The sequence below is a fragment of the Arvicola amphibius genome, chromosome 2 (assembly GCF_903992535.2).
Source record: "Arvicola amphibius chromosome 2, mArvAmp1.2, whole genome shotgun sequence".
Classification (NCBI taxonomy): Eukaryota; Metazoa; Chordata; class Mammalia; order Rodentia; family Cricetidae; genus Arvicola; species Arvicola amphibius.
In genome coordinates, this window is record NC_052048.2 from 24,890,201 (window position 1) to 24,913,318 (window position 23,118).

The 23,118-nt window shown below is 50.3% G+C and overlaps 1 protein-coding gene and 1 long non-coding RNA gene across 5 annotated transcripts in view; one reads left to right on the forward strand and one right to left on the reverse strand.

The window, feature by feature from the left end:
• Positions 1-461: 461 nt before the first annotated feature.
• LOC119808445 lies at positions 462-3,806 on the reverse strand. 2 transcript variants are annotated; one of them, XR_005284431.1, is made up of 3 exons: positions 3,728-3,806; positions 3,000-3,114; positions 462-782 (listed from the first exon to the last, which is right to left on the reverse strand). It is a non-coding gene; the product is annotated as an uncharacterized LOC119808445 (long non-coding RNA). The 2 variants fall into 2 exon arrangements; XR_005284430.1 differs by having other exon boundaries at positions 462-810.
• Clstn3 (calsyntenin 3) overlaps positions 3,199-23,118 on the forward strand; it is a 48,226-nt gene continuing 28,306 nt past the window's right edge. The window contains exons 1-6 of one of the 3 annotated variants that reach the window (XM_038318928.1): positions 3,199-3,792; positions 6,109-6,340; positions 15,953-16,203; positions 18,570-18,724; positions 20,918-21,040; positions 21,437-21,632. In XM_038318928.1, coding sequence (XP_038174856.1) covers positions 18,661-18,724; positions 20,918-21,040; positions 21,437-21,632 — 383 coding nt within the window. In that variant the 5' untranslated portion in view covers positions 3,199-3,792; positions 6,109-6,340; positions 15,953-16,203; positions 18,570-18,660. The remainder of the gene's footprint in view (positions 3,793-6,108; positions 6,341-15,952; positions 16,204-18,569; positions 18,725-20,917; positions 21,041-21,436; positions 21,633-23,118) is intronic. The other 2 variants (XM_038318929.1, XM_038318930.1) reach the window with 2 other exon arrangements.

Below are 23,118 nucleotides of genomic sequence, written 5' to 3' on the forward strand. Positions count from 1 at the left end.
CAGTCCTGCTATCCATAACCACGGTGGGCTTTCCTTCTTCTTTACTCCCGGAGGCCCATCTCTGTGAGCTGGCCCCTAGGAGACAAGCCCCTGGCACACCTGGAAAGGATTATCTAGATCCAGGCTCTTGTCTAACAACCTCTGTGAGGTGCAGCCAGCTTCAATCCAAAACAACACCCTCACTAGAACCTGAGATTAGACTGAGAGGGTGATGCTGCCCTTCCAGCCCACCTAGGAGCTGCCCAATGTTTCTGTTAAGTCTATGATACTTTGTTACAACAGTTCAATCCGGGGAATACATGGGAGAACTCCTAGGTTAGTGTACTGGGCAGTTTCCCTTGAAGTGTTCAACACGTCCAGTGGATTTCCCCTTCCCCTCCAGCTTGCGTAAATTAAGTAAGTAACACCTCTGAGGAATTTTCTTGTTTAGATTAATTGGCGTGGAAAGATCCATCCTTTAGATTTATTTATTTATTTATTTATTTATAGACAGGGTGTCATTGTGTGTCCCTGGCTCTCCTTGAAATCACTGTGTAGACCAGGCTGACCTTGAACTCACAGAGATTTACCTGCATTTGCTTTCTGAGTGCTGGGACTAACGGTGTGTGTCACCCATCTTGATTGTGGGGGACACTGTTTCCTGGGCTTGGGTTCTGGGCTGTATACAAAGGAGAAATGCACAGGCTTCATCGTTCTGCCTCCTGACTGTGGATGTGATGTGAACAGCTGCCTCAAGTCCCGGCTGCTTTGTCCTCCTCGCTGTGATGGACTGTGGCCTGGAACTGTGAGCCAGAAGAAATCCCCTCTGAGCTGCATTTGTTGAGAAATTTGTCACAGAAACAGGAAGACAAATGAGACAGTCTACCCCATGGTCTTAAACTCTGTCACATTCGCAAGGAAGATGGATTGTCACACGGCCTATTGGACGACTTGCCAGGGACCGACAGGTCTCCTAGGATATAAGCCTTCCAATCGGCTCAGCTTCAGGGAAACTGGGAGGGACAGTTCATCATCTCATTCTAACTCACCCTTCTGATGCTCTTTCCGTTATCCAAATGTAGGCCACTAAAGAGCACAAGATACGCCTGACCTGTGCACGCAGGACCTGTGCACTCATTACCTGCACACCCATGACCTGTGCATGCATGACTGTGCACGCATGACCTGTGCACGCATGACCTATGCACGTATGACCTGTGCATGCATGACCTGTGCACACATGACCTGTGCACGCATGACCTGTGCATGCATGACATGTGCATGCATAACCTGTGCATGCATGACCTGAGCATACATGACCTGCACAAGCATAAGGTCTGTAATCCTAGGCATAGGGGAAGCAAATTAAAAATTTTTATTTTTGACAAAGAAGCAAAAAATATCAAATGGAGAAAAGAAAGCGTATTTAACACATGATGCTGGCATAACTGGATATCAACATGTAGAAGAATGAATATAGACCCATATCTATCACCATGCACAAAACTCAAGTCCAAATGGACCAAAGACCTCAACATAAAGCCAGCCACACTGAACTGTATAGAAGAGAAAGTGGGAAGTACACTTGAACGCATTGGCACAGGGAACCACTTCCTAAATAGAACCCCAGCAGCACAGACACTGAGAGAAAAAAATTAATAAATGGGACCCCCTGAAACTGAAAAGCTTCTTCAAAGCAAATGACATGGTCAACAAGACAAAATAACAGCCTACAGAATGGGAAAAGATCTTCACTAACCCCACATCAGACAGAGGTCTGATCTCCAAAATATACAAAGGACTCAAGAAATTGGACACCAAAAAAACACACAATTCAATAAAAAATGGAGTACAGACCTAAACAGAGAACTCTCAACAGAGAAATTAAAATGGCTGAAAGACACTTAAGGAAATGTTCAACATCCTTTTAGTCATCAGGGAAATGCAAATCAAAACAAATCTGAGATCCCATCTTACACCTGTAAAAATGGCCAAGTTCAAAAACACTGATGACAACTTTTGCTGGAGAGGTTGTGGGGAAAAGGGAACACTTTTGCATTGCTATTGGGAATGCAAGCTGGAACAACCCCTTTGGATGTCAGTGTGACGATTTCTCAGAAAATTAGGAAACAACCTTCCTCAAGACCCAGTAATATCACTTTTGGGAATATATCTAAAAGATGCTCAATCGTGCCACGAGGACATGTGCTCAACTATGTTCATAGCAGCATTGTTTGTCATAGCCAGAACCTGGAAACAACCTAAATGCCCCTCGACAGAAGAATGGATAAGGAAAATGTGGTACATTTACACAATGGAGTACTACACAGCAGAAAAAAAATAATGACAGCTTGAATTTTTCAGGAAAATGGATGGAGCTAGAAAACATTATTTTGAGTGAGGTAACCCAGACACAGAAAGACAGTTATCACATGTACTCACTCATAGGTGGTTTTTAAACAAAAAGCAAAGAAAGCCAGCCTACAAACCACAATCCCAGAGAACTTAGACAACAATGAGAACACTAAGAGAGACTTACATAGATCTACATGGGAAATAGGAAGTAGAAAAAGACAAGATCTCCTGAGTAAATTGGGAGCATGGGAACCTTGGGGGGAGGGTTGAAGGGGGGAGGAGAGATACAGGGAGGGAAGCAGAGAAAAATGTAGAGCTCAATAAATATCAATCAGTTTTTTATTTTATATGCATGAATGTTTTGTCTATATGTGTATATATCCACCGCATATGTGCCTGATGCATACAGAGGTCAGAAGAGGCGTCAGGTACTGGGGAACTGGAGTCATGGACCACCATGTAGGTGCTGGGAATCAAACCTGGGTCCTTTGCAAAAGCAGCAAGAGCTCTTAACGTCTGAGTCATCTATCTGGTCCTGAGGAACTTTTCAACCTTAGATGTAAACTTGGGAGGCTGGCTGAGCCAAGAGTGTGCTCCAGAGACCGGGAATATTGTCTAAAAACAAATTGGCACCACCCCCACCCCACCTCAATGATCCCTCTCACCTTCTAAGTTCGTTTCCAAGTCCATTGACTTCTGTTTCTCATTAACTGAGGTGGGCAAAGGGCATGGGCAGGGAAAGGAGGATGGGGGCAAAGCAGAACACACGTGGGTGTAAATCTAGGAAGGGCAGAAGTACATTTTAGTTTTGACTTTTATCCTTGGTTGTAATTTGAAAATCATGTTCGTGCTGCCACCTGCTGCTCTGTGAGGGGATGAGCTTAGGAGAAAGGGCCTGGATTTTCCCTGTCCGGGGCTTTATATAGCTCTCCTAGGAGTTACTAGCTCTGCCCAGCGCAAGGGGCCACAGGAGACCCTGAGTGGAGGGACCGGGGACAGTAGACGACATGAGAGAGTTGCTTCTCTCCTTCCCTCGTGTGGACCTGACATTAAACTCAAGTCGTTAGGTTTGGCGGTGAGCGCCCTTGCTCCACTGAGCCGGCTCGCCAGTTCAGTTTGTCTTCTCCTTTCCAAACTTTGCCCCCGGCCACTCTGGGGCTTCTGGGTCCAGCACCAGGGTTGAAGGGAGATGAGTAGGCTGTGGGATTCAGAGACAAGGTGGCTCTGGCGACCTGGTTTGTTCTGCATGATATTCCACACTGCAGTCATTGACTGAAGCCATGGACACTCACAGCAGGGTCCAAACCAAACCCCCCAATCCAGCCACGAGTCTTCGCTCTCAAGCCCGCCCTCCGTTCTGCTATCATCTACGGCTAACTCACACCCTCCCCACCTGAAGCCTTTTCAAGGTGTGAGCCCGCTGAGAGATCTTTGTCTGTCCTGTCCGGTTCTTCTTCAGTAAGTGTGATCTTCTCATTCCCCGCCCCCCAGCCTCGTTCTGCAGTTTTGCTCTTGTGTTAGTCTCACTATTAATTTTATGGAGTCTCCATTTCTCACACTTGCCTGACCTCCTCCCCACACACCATTGCCACCCCATTTAGTCACAGGAGGGCAACACAGCACAGCACTGCCATAAAAAGGTGGCTCCAAGCTACCTTCAACAGGTTCCAACCAAGGGAGACATTGATCGCTACCTGCAAGTTTTGTGACTGTCTCCAATGTGTGTGATTTCTCCGAGCCACTGGTGTCCTCTGTAGAACACAGAGCAATGAAGCTGGCACTAGGGGGCTCCAGTGAAGAGTAAATGAGTTTATAACTTAAACTGTTTAGGAGGATGCCTGGTCCTTGGTGAGCACTATGCTTTATCCTGAGTTTGTGGAGGTAAGAAAGGAAAACGGTTAGTTCAGTGGTTCCCCACCAGGAGCAGAACCGCTCCCTAAGAAGCGTTGGGATTTCAACCAAAAAAAAAAAAAAAACCAACCAACGGGGAATACTACTGCCACCTAGTGGGTAGAGACCAGTAATGCGCCAAGGTAGAGAAGTCCAGAAGCTCTAACCTGCCTAAGTTTAAAGCCCAGATTTCCTTTGTATTTTACATATAACCTTTGTAAAAGATGGAAACTTTGTCCTTAGTTTCCTTAACTGTAGAGCAGAGACAAAGAAAGGCAGTTTGTACCACCCCCCAACTCCCACCACCAGACTTCACCCATGGATCTCTGTCTGATGTAGCCAGGATGGCCCAAACTCATTATGCAGCAGAGAATGACCTTGAACTCCTGCCCCTACCTCTCAGGTGTCACCACGGGGCCGAGCTATGATAGGGATCTTTTTAAAATATTTATTATGTTTTTATTTCTGTTTTTGTGTTGGGATGGGGACAGCACAGGGGCTTCTGGAGCTGCAGTTACAGACATTTGTAGATCATCTGATGTGGGTGCTGGGAATCGAACCCAGGGGGCCTCTGGAAGAGCAGAAGGAACAAGAGCTCTTAACCACGGAACCAGGAGGCCTTCCTGACTCCAGGCGACATTGCTTTCTCTGTGTTTATTCAATACTTGAGTGTATCTTCATGCATGACATCCACCTGTTCACTTGTCTGTCCTTCCCAAATAAGGAGCTCCTTGAGGGAAGGGCTTAGTCCTGTAGGTTTCAGCATCCTCAGGGCCAAGTGTAGGGCCCGGAATGTCAGGTACCACTTATGTCTTTGTGTGAGCGTGGACCAGAGCATTGGCTTTGATGTAGGTAGGTAGGTAGGTCTAGGATCTGAGAGTGGTAGTGGAGGCTGAGAATTCCAACCAGCAATGTGTGCCTTCCCTCTCCATTGCTGGGTACCACTAGAGTTTGGATGTAAATGTTCCTCATAGGTTCATGTGTTTAAAAACGTGGTCCTCAGCAATGGTACAGTTTGGGGTGGGGTGGGGGGCTTGGAAATCTTTGGGATGTGTGGATTAGCTAGCAGGAGTGGGGTTGGTGGGGGTGGAGGCTTGAGATTCCAGCTGCTTCTGTTCCTTACCTGAGTGCTCTGCTCTCTGACCTCCCAAGATATGAACAAGCCCTGTCACAGGCTCCTACTGCCTCAGACTAAGTCATCCTAGTTCCATGCCTTCCTCACCTAACTAATGGACTGATAGCCCCTGAACCACAAGCCAAAATTCTCCCTAAGTTGTCGGGTGTTTTGTCTTAGTGACCAGAGGTCACCAAGCACTCTTCATCGATAGGAACCTTATCTTTTGTTGGAAGGAGCGGCCCCATGAGTGGACGAGGGTCTGAGCCTGAGCTGGCCCAGCTGTTCCTCACTGGGGGTCTATCCTTTGCTACAGGGTTCTGGTAGGCGGCAGATGTGAATCTGGTGGGTGCTATGAACCTGTTGGCTGACAGCAAAAGATTCTTGTTGGCAGCTGCCAGGCTGGACACTGCTTTGGGGCTGGGGCAAGTCCCATGACACCAGCTCTGTAACATCATCGGGCATTACGTCTGGCTTCAAAAGCCTTTGCTATGGTGCTACTCTCTTTTATTCAGCTGCTCCACCCTTTGTGGACTTTCTCCCCAGCCCCAGACCTGCTGCTGCCACTGTCTGGGGTAGTCTCCCTGTCCATCTGTGATTCAGCATTTCTTTGATGACCTTGATGCTCACTGAGTCACAGAGAGGGCTGGGGATCCCCCTGAAATGCTGGACACTGCTTGTCTTAGTTGGGGTTCTATTGCTGTGAAGAGACACAACGACCACCAAAACTTTTATAAAGACAACATTTAATTGGGATGGCTCTCTTACAGTTTCAGGTTTAGTCCATTATGACCAGGAAGGGGAACATGGCGACGTGCAGGCCGACGTGGTGCTGGAACTGAGAGCGCTACATCTTACAGGCAACAGGAAGCTGACTGACTGTCACACCAAGTTAAGCTTGAGAAAAAGACCTCAAAGCCGGCCCCCACAGTGCTACACTTTCAGTAGAAGGTGTAGCCCAGATTAAAGGTGTACCCTCCAGCCTCAAGGTCTGGATTAAAGGTGTGTGTCATCCAGTCTCCTCTAACAAGGCCACACCTCCTAATAGTGCCACACCCTATGATCTTATGGGGGGCCAGTATGTTCACACTACCACACTCCTTTTACCAGTTACCTGGTGGTGGTGGTGGTGGGGTTGGGTGGGGTGGTGGTGGGGTGGGGTGGGGTGGTGGGGTGGTGGTGGTTGTGGTGGTGGGGGATGGTGGTGGTGGGGGATGGTGGTGGTGGTGGGGAGGTGGGGTGGGGTGGGGTGGGGGTGGTTCTCTGACATCACTGGAGCTTGCAGAGAGAGGAAAGGGAGAAACTAGCTTTTCCAGAAGCCTAGAGAGGAAACAGTCTCCTTAGACTTGTAAAGAGGCTGGTGTCTGGTGTCTATTGAGGAAGGCAGGGTTGTGAGAAGAGAGAGGGGCTGAAGCCTTCTGTGTCTGGACATTTTTTCATTCCCACCCATTTCCTTTGCTGATTTGGTAGAATGAGTGGCTTGCGATGGAATTTAAATATTAGCTATCTGTTGTGCAACAGATTGTCCCTTCCTTGGCTGAAAACAAACAACACGTATCATTTCACACAGTTGCTGGAGTTGGAATCAGGAGCAGTTAGGGGGTCATCTAGCCTCAGGGTCTCTCTCAAGGGAATCAGGAGAAGTTAGGGGTGACCTAGCCTCAGGGTCTCTCTCAAGGGAATCAGGAGCAGTTAGGGGGTGACCTAGCCTCAGGGTCTCTCTCAAGGGAATCAGGAGCAGTTAGGGGGTGACCTAGACTCAGGGTCTCTCGCAAGACAATCAGGAGCAGTTGGGGGGTGATCTAGCCTCAGGGTCTCTCTCAAGGGAATCAGGAGCAGTTAGGGGGTGACCTAGCCTCAGGGTCTCTCTCAAGGGAATCAGGAGCAGTTAGGGGGTGACCTAGCCTCAGGGTCTCTCTCAAGGGAATCAGGAGCAGTTAGGGGGTGACCTAGCCTCAGGGTCTCTCGCAAGACAATCAGGAGCAGTTGGGGGGGGTGACTTAGCAAGGCTTCAGCTGTGGTCAGGGCATCAGGCACTTGAAAGCTTGATTGGGCTGCAGGTCGGTGACCAAGACCAGATGAGGTCTCTGCTACTTGCCACACAGCCCTCTCCATAGGACCCTTTGAGAGTCATTATGCAGGGCCCAAAATAGAAAACAGGCAAGGTCAGAGGCCACAGTTCCTTTCACTCTTATCACCATGGTGATAAAATGCTTGGCAGAAACAACGCAGCAGAAGAAACCTCGACTTTGGCTCTTCGGTTCAGAAGAATCCAGTCCATTACAGTGGAGAAAGAACAGAGCGGCCTGTTAGCTTGCGGTGGTGGGAGCACAAGGCAGTTCACACGGCTTAGAAAAAGCAGGCCTGAAAACGGAAGCGGCCATAACCTTCCAAGGCTTCCACGGGTCACGAACCACCTGCTAAAGGGTCTAGAGCCTTCCAAACAGGCCACAGGCAGAGTGGGGTGGGGGTGGGGAAGCACTCGAAACAAGAGCTGGTGGGTGAACTCCCAGAGTAACCTAGCCATAGAAGTCACACACTTCCACTACTATATTTTATTTCTCACTCGGGCCACGGCCGATGCACTGTGGGAAGAGATGCGTGCAAAGGGACCTTCAATGAGAATGCGCCGGGAATCATTTCTAGCGTCTGAGGGGCTCTCCTCCTCGCCCTCTGTAGTAGTACTATTGGACAGATTAAAATGACCCACAGGAGAGGACAGCAAGGGATTAAAAAGACAAAAGACGCAGGGAGCCGCTGAAGAGGCAAGAGGCAGGCTAGAGGAGCCTCAGGCAGAAGGCCCTTCCAGCCTAGTGGAGGCTAACCACAGTTCTGTGTCGGGAGGCATCACAAAATGATCGTCTAAAGGAGTGAAGTTGAAGAGTCCAACCCTGAACCTCCCACATCCCATGGGCTTTGTGTAGATCTTCATCTTGGAGCAAAGGCCTTCAGTGAAGGCTTCTTCCGCATTGCCTATGTGGGGAGCTTGTCAGCTGGAGAGGGTTTTGTTAGACCCCGCGCCATCACTTCCTCTCAGTGACGAGTTCATGGGTGAAGCTGTGTTTGTGGCTTAGCCACTGAGCTGTAGAGGTCTCTGTCCCACCCCTCCCCCTTTCATGGCTTTGGTAAACCCTTCTTCAGACAGTCCACCCTGCCCCATCTGAGCTGTTCTGAAGCCCAGTGGAATGAGTTGGGGGTGGAGGGGTGGGTGGGGGCAACCCGTGGGGGGCAACCTGTGGGGGGCAACTCACAGAGAGGAGGCTCTGTCATCTAGCCGCCCCTTCCTCCCCTGTGTGTTCTCGCTGCACTGGAGACCCAGGGGATAAGTTTTTGTTATGCTAAAGATGATGATAGTTTTCTCGCAGCTGTGTCAAGAGGATGGAGCAAGCATTTTCCTAAAATAGCGGGAAAGAGAGAGAGGAACCCAACGGGAGGAACTGGAACAGAAGGCAGGGGAGCAGATCAGTCACGGACAGCAGAGCAGAAGAAGACAAAACGGGGAAGTGCCATACCGCCCAGGACCGTCTAGCGGGGTCTCAGCAGTGGCTTGTCCAAGGGTGCTTTTAGCTCTTCCTTAGGCCACTGGCTTAGGACACTGAAAATGACAGAGCTACTTTAGTAAACACAAAGGAAAGCGGAAAGAGACTGGCTGTCAGCAAGCCTTTGGGACACTACTGACAGTCATATCCCCACAAACCACAAACAGAAGTGCCACATCCTAGCACAGCTCCAGGGATTTGACCTGGCTGGTGCGGTGGGGGAATGAACAGAAACACAGACAAATATAAAGCTGGGACCGGGTGAACTGGGCTCTCTCATGGAGAAGCCTCAGCATCAAGGAAGCTCAGTGTATTTATTTCACACAGTTGAACAGGGAGGTGAGGTTATTGCGTACAGCTGAATCAAGGGACAGGGGCTATGGTGCACAGCCTAACCGAGGAGGCAGGCTTAGCATTTCTGTACAGCATCGGTCTTCAGGCCAGAATCACCCAGGAGGATAAAGCTATGGTGGGCGTTTTCTGTACACACTGTCAACATTTGTACTGGGGCCAGGAAGGGAAAGCCTTGCTGTTCCCCACGGGCCAAGGCATTGCGGTCCTTGATTTGGCCGTGCCCACGTCAACAACACATATTCATTCACTCCGTCTTCCACACGCACAGGGCACACACGCAGAAGACAGGTATGACCAAGAGAATGGTGCAGCCTGTGGAATTTTTGTGAGAGAAAAGTGTTCAGCACCTACTCGTGTGGACCCTCCGCCTGCCGTTTCAGATCAAAGAAGATCAGAGGGAGGGCTGCAAGCTGATTGGAGCGGAGAGATGATTGGCAGGAGTGGGGGGTGGTTCTGTAGACATGGAGGGTGCCCCCAGTGAAAAGAGAAATGTGAGACCTCCAGGGCAGGAGGACGGTGCTGGTTCTGTACCCCAACGTAAGAGGCAGGGAACAGGGAGGGTGGGCAGACAGAGGTGGAGTCTACACCTGGGAACTGCAGAAGCCTGGGCGCAGTTGTGGCCTTGGCTGCAGGTGTGACTACATTCCAGGTGGACTCAGTCCGGCCTGGAGCCTGATGAGTCTGTACAGGCAGCCCACGAGCGAGCGGGAGAGCTCCTCTCCCTGACTTTAAGTGTCCCGTTAGCTGTCAGGAAGACGAGAATGAGTGGCCAAAGCACTCAGAAGCAGGCACACCCCACTCCATCGGGTCTTTCTTAGGCACGAGGGGGTGAGCTGTCCTGGGATTATGGTTTTGGGGCTCAGGCTGGGGAGCAACAATTGTTCTTCATCCAGTTCACCTTCGATAAGTTCCCTGTCTGAGCAGCCCAGGTAGCGGAGCTCTGGTGACTAACTCCACTTCTTTGCTATTAGTCATTTATTCTCTCCCGTGATTACGCCCCTAGTGACACCGCAGCGGAATCGACAGTTGGTGCCTTGTCCTGATCTGCAGAATACAATGCTCTGCTTCCGCTCTGGAGAGCTCTAACCATTACGAATTCAGATAGTAATGGCCAACGTTTTCCCGTATTCATTCTGTTCCCGGTATTCTGCCGATGGTGGTACGTGGAAAGCTCTCAGAATTCCAGGAGAAGGAAGCCATTCCTTCTGGGTGTGTCCTCCGGTGACCGGCACACCGATCGTTTGCTGAAGGCCCCCTTTGTTCTTACTATAGGGTTGGCGTGGAAAGCCAGTCCTCTTTGTCCCCCTTGAGGAGCACAGGTGCCCACATAGCTGGTCCCGGCCATCTCTGGTGGCTGAGGCCCAAGGGTGGGAGGGTAAGTGACTGCCTACTTCAGTTCCTGATCAGACAACCTGGCCTCAGGGTCTGGGGACAGAGGCCTAGCTTGTCAGCAAAGCCACTCCACAGAATGTGGAAATAAACATCCAGGAATCTCCATCATATCCCTGGATCTTAGACTCAGGTAAACAAAGCCAACTCTACAGTTTCACATTCTGCAGGAAGCAGCGCTCACCCTGTCTGGCCCTTGGCCCTTCTCTAGCCTTTTTCTTTACCCACATGTTGATCCTCTTGACAACCATCTCTTCCTTGTAAGGATGAGAGGGGGTCGTTGATCTGAGTGAGGGACATTGTCTCATGTGGCTGCACGCAGGTTTGGAACCGGGGAGCCTGTGTATGTGTGGGCTGTGGTCTATCCAAGGTGTGCGGACTAGCATTGCAGAGGAGAGCCCTCTGCTGCCCACAACGGGAACAACACTCTGTCTTCAGAGTCTGGGTGGTTTGAGGTTCCTAATTCCTAAAGTTGCTTTAGGAGCTGCTTAGTCTTCCTCTGGATGTTTGTGCTTCTTTGGGTGATCCAGGGGATTCTTGTTCTTGGTGTGGTATGATTGAGTGGAGGGTGCAGACTTGCAGGGTGGGTGGTCTGGCCCCCCGAAGCATGGTGAGTTTGAGGGACTAAGCTCACTTTGGCTTGGGTCTGACAGCCACCATGGAACCTTCTAGCTCCCTGGGCAATGGACGACAACACAGGGAACATCTTCCTGGGCTGTGAGAGGGGGCAAAGCATGGTGGGATCCAGTGGTCCACAGAGCTTTTCCTGAGAAGAGGACATTTAGGAAGTCTGGGAAGAGGGTAAGGTGTCCAACCCAACTTTGAGTTCTTTCCAGATTCATTCTGGGATCAATGCAGGGCTGAGTCTTGTTCTTGGCCAGAGCCCCAGTAACTGTCTTTTATGGGTAAGACATCTAGCTATTGCAGGAAGAGAATGCAGGATTGTTCACTTGGTGGCAACAGGTACCCCCCCAAGACTGGATCACTATATAACTATACAGCCCAAATGGGCCTCAACCTTGTCCTCTTCTTCCCTTAGTCTCCCCAAAGCTGAGATTTTGGGTATTGTCATGTAGCACTGTCCTCTGAGCCAAACAGTGGTCATCTTCATATGATCGTAGGAGGGGTGGGGGAGGGTCACAGGACACTCACCTGAGCATCAAACCACTCCTCCCAGCCATCTGCGTACAATTTTTGTCCCAATTGCATGTGACCTTCTAGGTCTCAGGAGCAGCTAGGGTATACAGGCTGGGAGAGAGTCCTGGGAGAAAGCTCCACCCATGCAGCTCTGGGAAAGCCACCATTCATGTTGGGTGTAGACTTTTCAGGGTGCTTTGGGGGTCCTTCACTCCCCAGCAAGAAAGCCCAATAAACTCATCAGTTCCCTTGAGGGAACTTTGGTGGAAAATACTTTGACTTGTTGAGACTTCAGAAAGAAGGGGTAGACGTTGCCTAGTCTTCCCCTTATCTGCTGGGAGAAAATTCTTGCAACACTTGTGTACCCCCATACCTGGCTTCCCGGGACTTTCCTACATCCTCTCCTTGCCCCTTCCCCTTGATTTGTCTTACTTTTACACTGAGCCCCTTACTGTCTGACACTTGATCCACAGACTCTTATTCTGAAAGAACTAAGGCCTCTGAGGGAGGGAGGGAGGAGGCTGAGGCTGGTCCTGAATCAGCTCTAGGCTTCTGGCTGCTTCCCTTTCCTGGGAAATGAAGGTTGTAGAGGACTTTCTTTTGTGGGACCCCCAGCCCGTAAATAATGACATGGAGACATTATTAGTTAAGAAAGCTTGACCTTAGCTTAGGCTTGTCCCAACTAACTTTTATAACTTAAACTAACCTGCTTCTGTTAATCTACTTTCTGCCACATGTTTTATTTTAATCTCTCCTCTATTGTATATGTCCGACTTGGTTCGTGTCTCGTTGGCGTCTCATGTCTCACGCTCCTAGATTCATCTCTTCTTCCTCCATCTCCCCAGAAATCCCGCATATCCTTTCCTGCCTAGCTATTGGCTGTCCAGCTCTTCATTAAACCAATCAAAGGCACATCTTGGCAAAGACACACCTTCACAGTGTACAAAAAGATTATCCCACAACAGAGGTTGTTGGGTCAGGGAAACCCAAAGGCTGCCTCTGGCTCTTCATCCGTGACTTAGGGATGTCCAGCTGGAGTGTAGCCAGGGCCCACCTGATCCCTCTCTTTCTTCCTCTATACACTTATCCTAAGTGCTTTTGCTTTTCTTCCTTAGCCTTGGACAGGGTGGGGTGGGGTGGAGCAGTGAACGCCCTCGGTGTGGACAAGAGGTTGTAACCCCACTGGCAGGATCATTCCCAGACATGCATGTTTGTGTCTCCCTCCCCAGCGTTCTCCTCATAGCTAGTGTCTCCAGCCCAGTTTCTTCCCTTTCTGCACACATACCAGATGTTCCTCCTCCCAGGTTACCATGGTCTACAGGGGAAAGCAGGATGAAGGAGAGATTGGAGGCAGGACACCTGAAATGATGCCCGGCTCAATCTGACTACCGCAGCCCCTTTGTTCTGAGAGATGCAGGACTCGGGAGCTGAGGTATCTACAGTGACCATGGGAAGAGCAGAGAAGGGAGCAGGAAAACTGAGGGTGAAACTGGGGAGAAAGGTGATTAAAATGGGGACAGCATCCCCCAGACCCCGCTGGAAGTTTGGAGGGACTTTGCAAAAAGAAGAGCAGTTAGCTGGGGGGGGGGGGGGCTCAAAGTTCTTGGTTTTTCCTCCCCTCTTTCTTAGTTTCAATGTTAGTTGAGGAGCCCTTGGGAATGAAAGAACAATCCCCCTACCTCCCAGCCTGGGATTCTAGTAGACCTTAATGGATGCCTCCCAGAGAACAGGCTTGCTTAGTCTTGAAATGGTGGAGGATCAGTGTTTAGGCATCTGATATCTGGCAAGAGTGCTGGGAATGGAAGTAGGGAGGGAGGAACCGGGTCAAGAGTTAGGGGTTCAGTTAGAGAGATGAGAAGTTGGGAGCGTACTTTCTTTCCCTCCCTCCCTCCCTCCCTCCCTCCCTCCCTCCCTCCCTCCCTCCCTCCCTCTCCCCTCCCTCCCTCCCTCCCTCCCTCTCCCCTCCCTCCCGCCCTCCCTCCCTCTCCCTCCCTCCTCCCTTCCTTCTTCCCTCCCTCTCTCCCTCCCTCCCTCCCTCCTTCCTTCTTCCCTTCCTTCCTGCCCTTCCTTCTTGCCTTCCTGCCTCCCTTCCTCCCTTCCTTTCTTCTTTTCTTTTTCTTGCTTTTCTTCCTTTTTTTTTTTTTTTAATAAAAGAGTTTGAACCTAGGACATTGTGCTAGGCAAATGCTCTACTAGTGAGCTACACTCACATTCCCTTCCCTTCTTTAAAATGTATGTTCACGTGTGTGCAGGCGTGTGCATGGTTTCTGTTCACCTTCTTTGAGACAATGGACTTGAGCTCACCAATTATATAACAAATAGGCTGGTTGGCCAATGATACTTAAGGATCCTCCTGTCTCACCTTTCTCTGTGTTGGGACTGCAAGCACACACCACTGTGTCAACATTTTTATTTGTTTGTTTTCTTGAGACAGGGTTTTTCTGTATGTAGATCTGGATCTCCTGGAACTTGCTCTGTAGACCAAACTGGCCTCAAACTTACAGAGATCTGCTTGCCTCTGCCTCCCAAGTGCTGGGATTAAAGGTGTGCACCACCACTGCCTGGCTATGCACCACCATCACCCCGGGGCTCATGTTAGTGTTTTTTTTTTAATATTTATTTATTTATTATGTATACAATATTCTGTCTGTGTGTATGTTTGCAGGCCAGAAGAGGGCACCAGACCCCATTACAGATGGTTGTGAGCCACCTTGTGGTTGCTGGGAATTGAACTCTGGACCTTTGGAAGAGCAGGCAATGCTCTTAACCTCTGAGCCATTTCTCCAGCCCCTCATGTTAGTGTTTTTATGTGGGTTCTGGAACTTGAACTTAGAACCTGTGCTAGGGATGTAAGTGCTTTACTAACTGAGACATCTCCTAGCCCCAGCAGGCACCTCCTAGCCTCTATAGCTCTCTTGTTATTGTGAAATAGTCTAAATTGTTCAGACTTGCCCTGAACTCTGTAGCCTAGCCAGGCCTTGAACTTGCAATCCTCCTTCCTCAGCCTGCAGATCTTACAAGCCCATGTCACTAGGCATGGCTCATAATGGGGGCGGGGTGGCAAGGAAAAAGCACAGAAGCCAGAAGGAAAGCAGAGGCTCCTGGGAGGTCATCAGGATGCACTGGAAGCTGGCATGCCCTCTTAAGTAGTCTTTGTCTGAAGTGCCACAAGTCCCCACTGAATGCTTTAAGCAGGGAATGACATGGTCATTTTTACTTTTTTGGTGGGCCCTGTGGCTATAGGTTATGCAGCCTGGTTAAGGGAGGATTAAGACTGGGGACCAATTTGGGCTAGGCGAGAAACAAGAGCCTCAGGAAGGAAGGAACAACAGCAGACACTTAGCAGAGTGCCATACGATAGGAATAAAAGTCATAAATGCAAGTCACATTCATAAAATATATTAGGAACACCGATAGAAGGCCGAAGAGAAACAAGAACATTTAATTTTAGGAATACGTTTTGTTTAACATAAACTATTCAAAATGTTATAATTTTGGCATGTGATCAATTAGAAAACTGGACGTGTTTTTAATACTATTTTACAATGTGATATATATATATATATATATATATATATATATATATATATCAGCACATTTCCATTTGGACTAATTACATACCAAATATCTATAATGTTGACTAGTGCAGAAAGTTATTCTGAATGTGGTGTGTGCATATGTGCTGGGAGGGGACATGGCAATAAGGAACTGAGGGATGTCTGTGTGGCTAAAGGTCTGGCTGGTGATTGCCACCCGCAGACACAGTAAATATAAAAGTGGAGGAGCTTTGGGCCCCGGGGATAATGAATTCAAATTTGACTTTGGGCACATAAGTGGAAATGATTTACAGACCATCCAGAACATCGCTCTGGGGCTCAGGCAACGGCCGCGGCTGGAGAGCAAATGTCAGGGGGAGTTTCCAGATGGCAGTGGAAAACAGGGTGCGTTGACCTAGCCCAGAGAGTACAGGCAAGAGGGAGACAGTCAGGAACAAGCTTCAGCTGGAGCTCTGGTGTCAGGATGGCTAGGGAACTCTGCAAAGGCGACTCAGATGGACCATGTAGGAAGCAGGAAAGACGGCTGTCAAGTATGGCCAAGGAGGCAGAGAGAGACTCAGAGACCCAGTGTCACAGGCTCCAGGATGAACGGATGTTTGCTTATCGGCCTTTTTGTTCTGTTTGTGGCTGATGTTGAGAAGGGGCAAGGAGAAGACTGGAGAGATGGCTCAGCAGTTAAGAGCACGCTTTGCTCATCCAGAGGACACGAGTTCAGTTCCCGGCACCTGCGTGTAACTCCAGTTTTACGGCACCTGACACCCTCTTCTGACCTCCTCAGGCACTACTGCGTGCAGACGAAACATCCATTCACATAAAACATAATCAAAAGAAGAAATTAAAAAAATACAAAGTAAACTAAATGAACTCTTCTGTTAAAAACGTACAAGAGGTAAGGAAGAAGTAGGAAGGAGTTGGGGAACGCAGGAGCTTCTTGGTCAGTGATGGTTATTTGGGGAGCCCATGGCCTGCTTGGTGGTCATTGTTCCTGGCTTGGGCTGGAGGGGCCCCTGTTCTGGCTCATATTGTTAGGAGGCACCTGTTCACCTACCCAGTCCTCCTTTCCCCCTAGGGAAAGTACCTGGCATTCCCATCTACCCACAATCCTTAGCTCCTCCTCAAACTCCATTTCTGCTTCGAATTCCATAATGTCGGCCCAGAAGGAGCTAAGAGATTTCATCAGTAGGTGGTTGTGCTGGTGGCTGATCTTGTCCTGTCCTCAGCGTACTCCCTTCCCCAGAGCCACACTGATGTCTGAGGTTCTCTACTAGCTATCCAGGTCCTTGCTGCCCGCGACAGCTCTGACAAGGCTGTGAGGGGCAGTGCCTTGTAGGGAAAGAGATCCTAGGGCATCAGGTGGGCAGGAGAACCTAGAGGAGGGAGGGGAGCACAAACGGTCTGGAAGGGTGAGGTCATCCCTTGGGACTTCCAGGTAGTCATCCAGGTTCTCCTGGAACAGCTTGGGAGGCATTCTTCTCAGTGTTGACAGAAACAGCCTGGAGTCAGGAGTCAGGATGGGGAGCTATCTAGAAGGGGAGGCTCACAGATCCAGGTCAGCCTTCATGCAGTGCGGGAAGGTTCAGTTAACCAGGGCTTTAACAGGGCTGGGCCTTTGCTGCAGTGAGAGGCTTCCCGACACCCCCACCCCCCCACCCCAGTGAGGAGCTCTGGTCTCAGCTTTTTCTGTGAAATGACCTTGGAGCTGTCAGTCTTCCAAACTTGAACTTTCAAGTGTCAGTTTTGGCCTTCATGCCTTTCCTGGCGGGTTTGGGAACCCTGAGGGCTCCCTCTGGAGGCTCCTGGGGTATGGCATTGCAGAGCTACTGTGAGTTCCAGATTTATTCTTTGAGTCAGGGTGTGAGGGAATATTCCTGATATTCAGAGGTGTGAGGGAAGGAGGTGAGAACAGCCCTTACTCAAGAACCCCATGTAATAGAGACCTGAGTCAGTCCCAGCACTTGGGAGGCAGAGAAGGCAGATCTCTGTGAGTTTGAGGTCTGCCTGGTCTACAAGAGTGAGTTTCAGGACAGACTCCAAAGTTACAGAGAAACCTTGTCTTAGAAAAAAAAAGGGGTGGGGAGGGCTAGCCTGCAAGGCCTCCACAACTCCCACACAGCTGGCTGAATGTGGTCCTCAAACTGGTGTTCTTGGCCTCCAAGGACAAGTACGAGGAAGGCAGAGAGACCGAAGAAGCTCAATGAGTGTTGATTTAAGAGAAGGCAAGGGAGGGCTGAGAATTTTATACTCTTTGGGGCCTAGGGTTTCCCTCTCTAGTCTGAGTCCTGGATACCATCACTTACTTGTCAATCCTTATCAAGACACATCATCATAATGGCTTGGGGAATATGGAAATCACTGTATACCCTGCCCCCAGCGACCCACTCGTCTCCCAAACTGGCCAGCACTCCTGTCAAGCTGTAGGGCAGCTCCATTATGGTTTAAGATCAGGAATCTGGGGACTGTTAAGCAGCAGGAAAAAAAGAGATCTTGACATTCCAGATGCTGGTGAACTGTGCAGAAAGGGGTGCAGGAAGTCATCCCTCTTCCTCAGCTCAGGGCCCATGTCATTGCTTTTGCTGCCCCTCCTCTGGCTCCCACGGGGCCCTGGGTTGAAACTGAAATGCTCGAATCTCTCATGTTCATGCTGGAGGTTTTGCCTCCGGGTTCCCAGGAAGCACACAGCAGGGACTAGCTGATGGAATGGGCTGTGGAAAGAGGTTAGTGAAGAATTGGGGGTGGGTGACGTGAATACCGCCTCTCGTGGCCACCCTCAAGTCTGTTGACGTCTCTCGTCCTCACCCCACCTCCCGGCTTTCAGCTAGGTCTTCCGATGCCCCCCCCCAATGGCTTTCCAGTTTCTTCTTTAGCCCCCGCAGTTCTCTGCTCCCCCAAACTGCAGCCAGGGGAAAAAACCTTAACACATTCTCCCGCCCCTGCTTCCCAGTCGCATTGGTTCCCTACCCCCCTTGCAGCACCTGGCGCCCCCAGTCTTCCAATTGGCCAGCCGCCCCATCAATCCTTGCCTGGCTGTGCTGATGTCATCCTGCAGTAGCGGGGATGGGGTGGGAGTGAGTGAGAGAGAGAACGAGCGAGAGAAGAGAGAGAGAGAGTGGAGGACGCTGGGCTGGAGAGCGAAGAGAAGCTACTGCAAGTCCCCCATCTCGGCCACCCAGCCGGTCTGCATAAATCGGCTGTATGAACTAGCGTGGTCAGCGGGCTTCTTTCTCATCTGGTCCCACTGCCCTCCCCTCCTTGCAGAATCTCGGTATCCCTTCCCCAAGGTGGCTTTAGCAGGCTTGAGGCTCCCTGGGGACAGGAACGCCTGGCCTGGAGTGCTTTACATCGCACCATGACCCTCCTGCTGCTGCCCCTCCTGCTGACCTCTCTGCTCCAGCTCAGCTCTGGCAACAAAGGTGAGATAGACGGGGATGGGGACCTCTGAACTGGGGTGTCGGGCTGAGCAGTGTAGGGGTATGAGGGAGGGAGATGTTGAGACTCTCTGGCACATGACAGGTGTCCTTTCCGTTCTGACCACCTCTTTCCATCCTTCCTCAGACCCGTTTCCTTCACCCTCCTCACTTCCAAGGGCCACCTCCTCCTCCTCTCTGGCCCATCTCGACATGTGCTTGCCCAGCATCTTGCTTGTATGTGGTCTCCATTCCCACCTGGGGTCTCTCTGCCCCCTCCCCCAACTCCTCCGTGCTGATAGACACCTCCTGTCTCAAAGGAACTTGCTCCCCGAGGGTGACATTCCCTCAATTCATTTTCACTGGGTGTGCTCACTAAGGGTGTGTGGCAGATCCATCTGGTTGTCTTCATCCCTTCCTGGGGAGAAACTGGGTATCACAACTCAGCAATTCTGAGCACGTATGTTTTTTTCGTGTCCCTCTGCATCCATACCCTTCTCCCGGCATCCGCTGTGTGGTGGGTGACCACAGCTGCCCTCTCTGGCAGACAGCAGATAAATTCAGCCTGTCAGGGGGAGGGGGAGGGTGGGGCCAGGGGCAGAAGGTTCAGGTAGGCAGAGGGGAGGGAGAAAGGATAGAAAGGGCAGAAAGGGGTGTGGGGTGCTCTAGAGAAGAGGTGAGAAGGGAGACAGGAGTGGAAAAGGAGTAAGAAAGGGCTGGGAAAGGAGAAAGATTAAGACAGAGAAGGAGGGAGGAAAATCAACAGGAAAGGTGAGAAGTGGGGGAGGGAGCCAAGGAAGAGCCGGGGAGCCAAGAAGGGAGGAATAATGGACATAGGGCAGCAGGCAGCCATTGGAAAGGGACAGGGAGAAGGGCTCAGGGACCAGGAGAGTCACAAGGTTGCAGGGTGCCTGGCTCTGTCCTTGGTGGCTCTTCTGTCTGTTGTTTTCTATGTCTGGCTGGAGCTTTTACTTCAGGATGGTCCTCCTGGCTCTGGAGCCTTCTGACACTAACTACTTGGCCTCCCATACACCATCTTGAAGCTTTCTCTTCAGCCATTAAGGAAGGGGGTTATGGTGGTCACCATCATGAAATGGTGAGGCCTGCAGTTTCCAGAACATTTTTTGGGCTGTGAACAGAAATAAGAATTTCTTGCTCGTCGTGAGATACTGGGGTGAGAACCCTCTGGTGATTCCGTTTCCCTCTGATGGTACATCCTCCCCTCTCCGTATCTGACTTTGGGAGCATGGCTGGGCCCAGTGGGTTTAGGTAAATCAAATGGTGGAGATTGGGTCTAGAAAAAGGTAGACGAGACATGTGTGTCTTCCCTGTAGCCTCTCAAGAGTTTGAGGGCAGTTGGTCCTGAGGAAGAGACCTTACTTGACAGAGACTAATAGGGTGACATGAGGTAGAAAAAAATTAGGATTCCGTCACAGGTCTGTCAAAGAGTTCAGGAAGCGTGGGGTGTGCAGGTCTTGAAGGACCTAGAAATGTACTGGTTACGACTGCATTCTCTTGGGGATGGGGATGGGAAATAAGACAGGGATTTGCTGTGTTTCTAGGCCAGCTCCATAATCCCCTAGGATGTCAGCTCTGCTGGGTCCAGCCATTTGGCATTGATTTCTCTACCCTATCGCTGCCCCCCCCCCCCGCTACTGTCCTATATATTTCTCTCCTGTCCTTTCTTCTTTGCTGAGAGGGTGGCCTTAAATCTGGGCTGGACTTGGAGAAGTATAGAACGAAGGGATTAGGGTTGAGATTCATTAGGGAGAAGGATAAATCACTAATATCCTAGGAAACTGGTCAATATTCTTCCCTCATCTTAACTCTCCCTTCGCTCATTCCTGCCCCTTCTCAGGACCTTCTAAGGGCTACTATTGTTTTTTGAGTCCCTAGTCACCATTTGCCAAGACAAAAAGACCTTAATAGGAGATTCTCTACCCCTATCCATGATCCTCAGGGCGAGATAGTGGTCCCTTCCCCACAGGAAGGTAGTTGCCATGGAAACTGCCTATCCAGTTATAGGAGAAGGCTGTGACCTCCTACAGAGCCTCCGAGCCCTTCTGTAGCTCATCCTTCTCCTGCTTGCAAGGTGGCCTGGCATGGGAAGGTCTAGGGTAGAGGTTACCAAGGGCTGCATCCTGGGAGCGGAGGTTTAGCTCATAAGTGCTTTCTCTCTTCTCCCTGGGCTGGGGCCAGCCAACAAGCACAAGCCATGGATTGAGGCAGAGTACCAGGGCATTGTCATGGAGAATGACAACACCGTCCTGTTGAATCCACCACTCTTTGCCTTGGACAAAGATGCCCCGCTGCGCTACGCAGGTAACTGGGGTACAGCGGTGGGACTGAGAAAGGTGGCTGGGAAGGCAGAAGACAAGAGAGGGATGGGAGGTCCTCATAGAGGAAGCGATGAGAAAGGGGGGCACAGGCCTGGGGAGAGTGTCAGATGTGCAAGAAAGGGAATGGGTGGCCCCGGAAGAACGAAGATGTAGTAAAGGATGGCAGAGTTGAGCAATTAGGCACATTAGATCTTGTGGACCCGCTGGCTCTGAGTGTGTTGCTCAGGGAAGCTGGGGATCACTGATTCTTCATGTCATCAAGAGAAGGGGCTGGAGTCTGGGAGGAGTTATACAGCTGGGCGTGGCCCCGGGCGAGGAGGCTGAGGGCTGGAAGGAGGTGTCACGTGGAGACTCACTTCTTCTCTTCCTGCTCTGCCAGGTGAGATCTGTGGCTTCCGGCTGCACGGCTCTGGGGTGCCCTTTGAGGCTGTGATCCTGGACAAGGCAACAGGTGAAGGGCTGATCCGGGCCAAGGAGCCTGTGGACTGTGAGGCCCAGAAGGAGCACACCTTTACCATCCAGGCTTATGACTGTGGCGAGGGGCCCGAAGGCACCAATACCAAGAAGTCTCACAAGTGAGGGAGGCCTATGCCATACCTGTCCCTTATGGAACCCTTTCCCCTCCTTCAACAGTGGTCTCTCAGAGATGGGGCTTTCCTTTGTAAGCCAAAACTGTGAGGCTTAGCTCGGCAAGTTTAGTCTCTTTAGCCTCTTATTAGCAGAGGATAGACCAACAGGAACCTGGGGATGGAACCCACGACCTTATTTATTTATTTATTTATTTATTTATTTAGGTTTTTTGAGACAGGGTTTCTCTGTAGCTATGGAGCCAGTCCTGGAACTTGCTTTGTAGACCAGGCTGGCCTCGAACTCACGGAGATCCTCCTGCCTCTGCCTCCCGAGTACTGAGATTAAAGGCATGCGCCACCACTGCCCAGCTTCCTCTTTGCTTCTTACAACCCTAGGCAATGTAGTCAGAGTTTCTGGACTTGCTTCTCCTTGTTTGTGAGACAGAGATGTTGCTAGGAAGCTTACAAGAGATGGTTTGTACGAAAAGCAAGTCCCTTTGCACCTGCTGCACAGCGTATAGGCACTGTGGTGACCACACAACAACAAGGAAGAGATAAGCACATTCCACATGCAGTGAGACCCCTTCCAAGTGCCCCTCTGGTCCATTTGCAGCACACAGCAAACATCAGGCTTGTGATATGCATATAGCTGGAATAGGACAGGGAAGATGGGGATGGTCATAGCATGGAAGAAGATTGGCTCTCAGACACCGACATCTGTCACCAGCTAAATTCTCACTTGACAATGGGAGACAGATCAGCAATAAGGAATCCTGGGCCACTGAGAGGCATCAGAGGTTTGAAGGGTCTTTGTGACTTAGTGCTCCATTGAGAGACAAGACCTTTGCCTCTGAGCCTGGGAGCCTGACTCTGGGCTAGAGGCAGGGAACAGAATGAAGACTTTAGACCTAGCTCTGCCTGTCTGGGAAGGTGTGTGAGTCAGAAAGAGCCATGGCTGAGGCACAATTTAGGCAGGTGAACTACTCAGATGTATCAGACAACTTACACATTCCAGTCAAATGTCACTTCCCTGAGAACTGGAAACTTTTAACTTTTTTTTTAATCTATATTTTTCTCATTTCTTCTGTAAGATTTGACTTTTGTTCAGTCAGGGGTCTGCCGAATTTACTTTTTTATTTTTGTTTTTTTTTGCCCTTCCCCTTACCTTGGCATCCTAATGAGGGCTGAAAGTGTTATGGAATGAGTGGTTAGGCAGGAGCGGGCAGCTGAGGGATTAGCTGTGTGCAGAACCTATTCTTCTCTTCCTCCCCGTTTTCTACAGCCTTCTGGACAGAAATCACCAAGATGGCTTCGGGTGTTCTTTAGTGCTTGTTCCTCCTTCCCTACATCATTGGCCCTCTCCTTGGGTGCTCCCCCTTGTATGGTTTTGTATCTGTTATGACTTTAGCACAGCTCAGTGCCCTGTTGAGGGGGCATGGGCAGTCTCAAGGGCCGACAGGCTCCCTCCCTGTCTCCCTCCCCGTCTGGATTC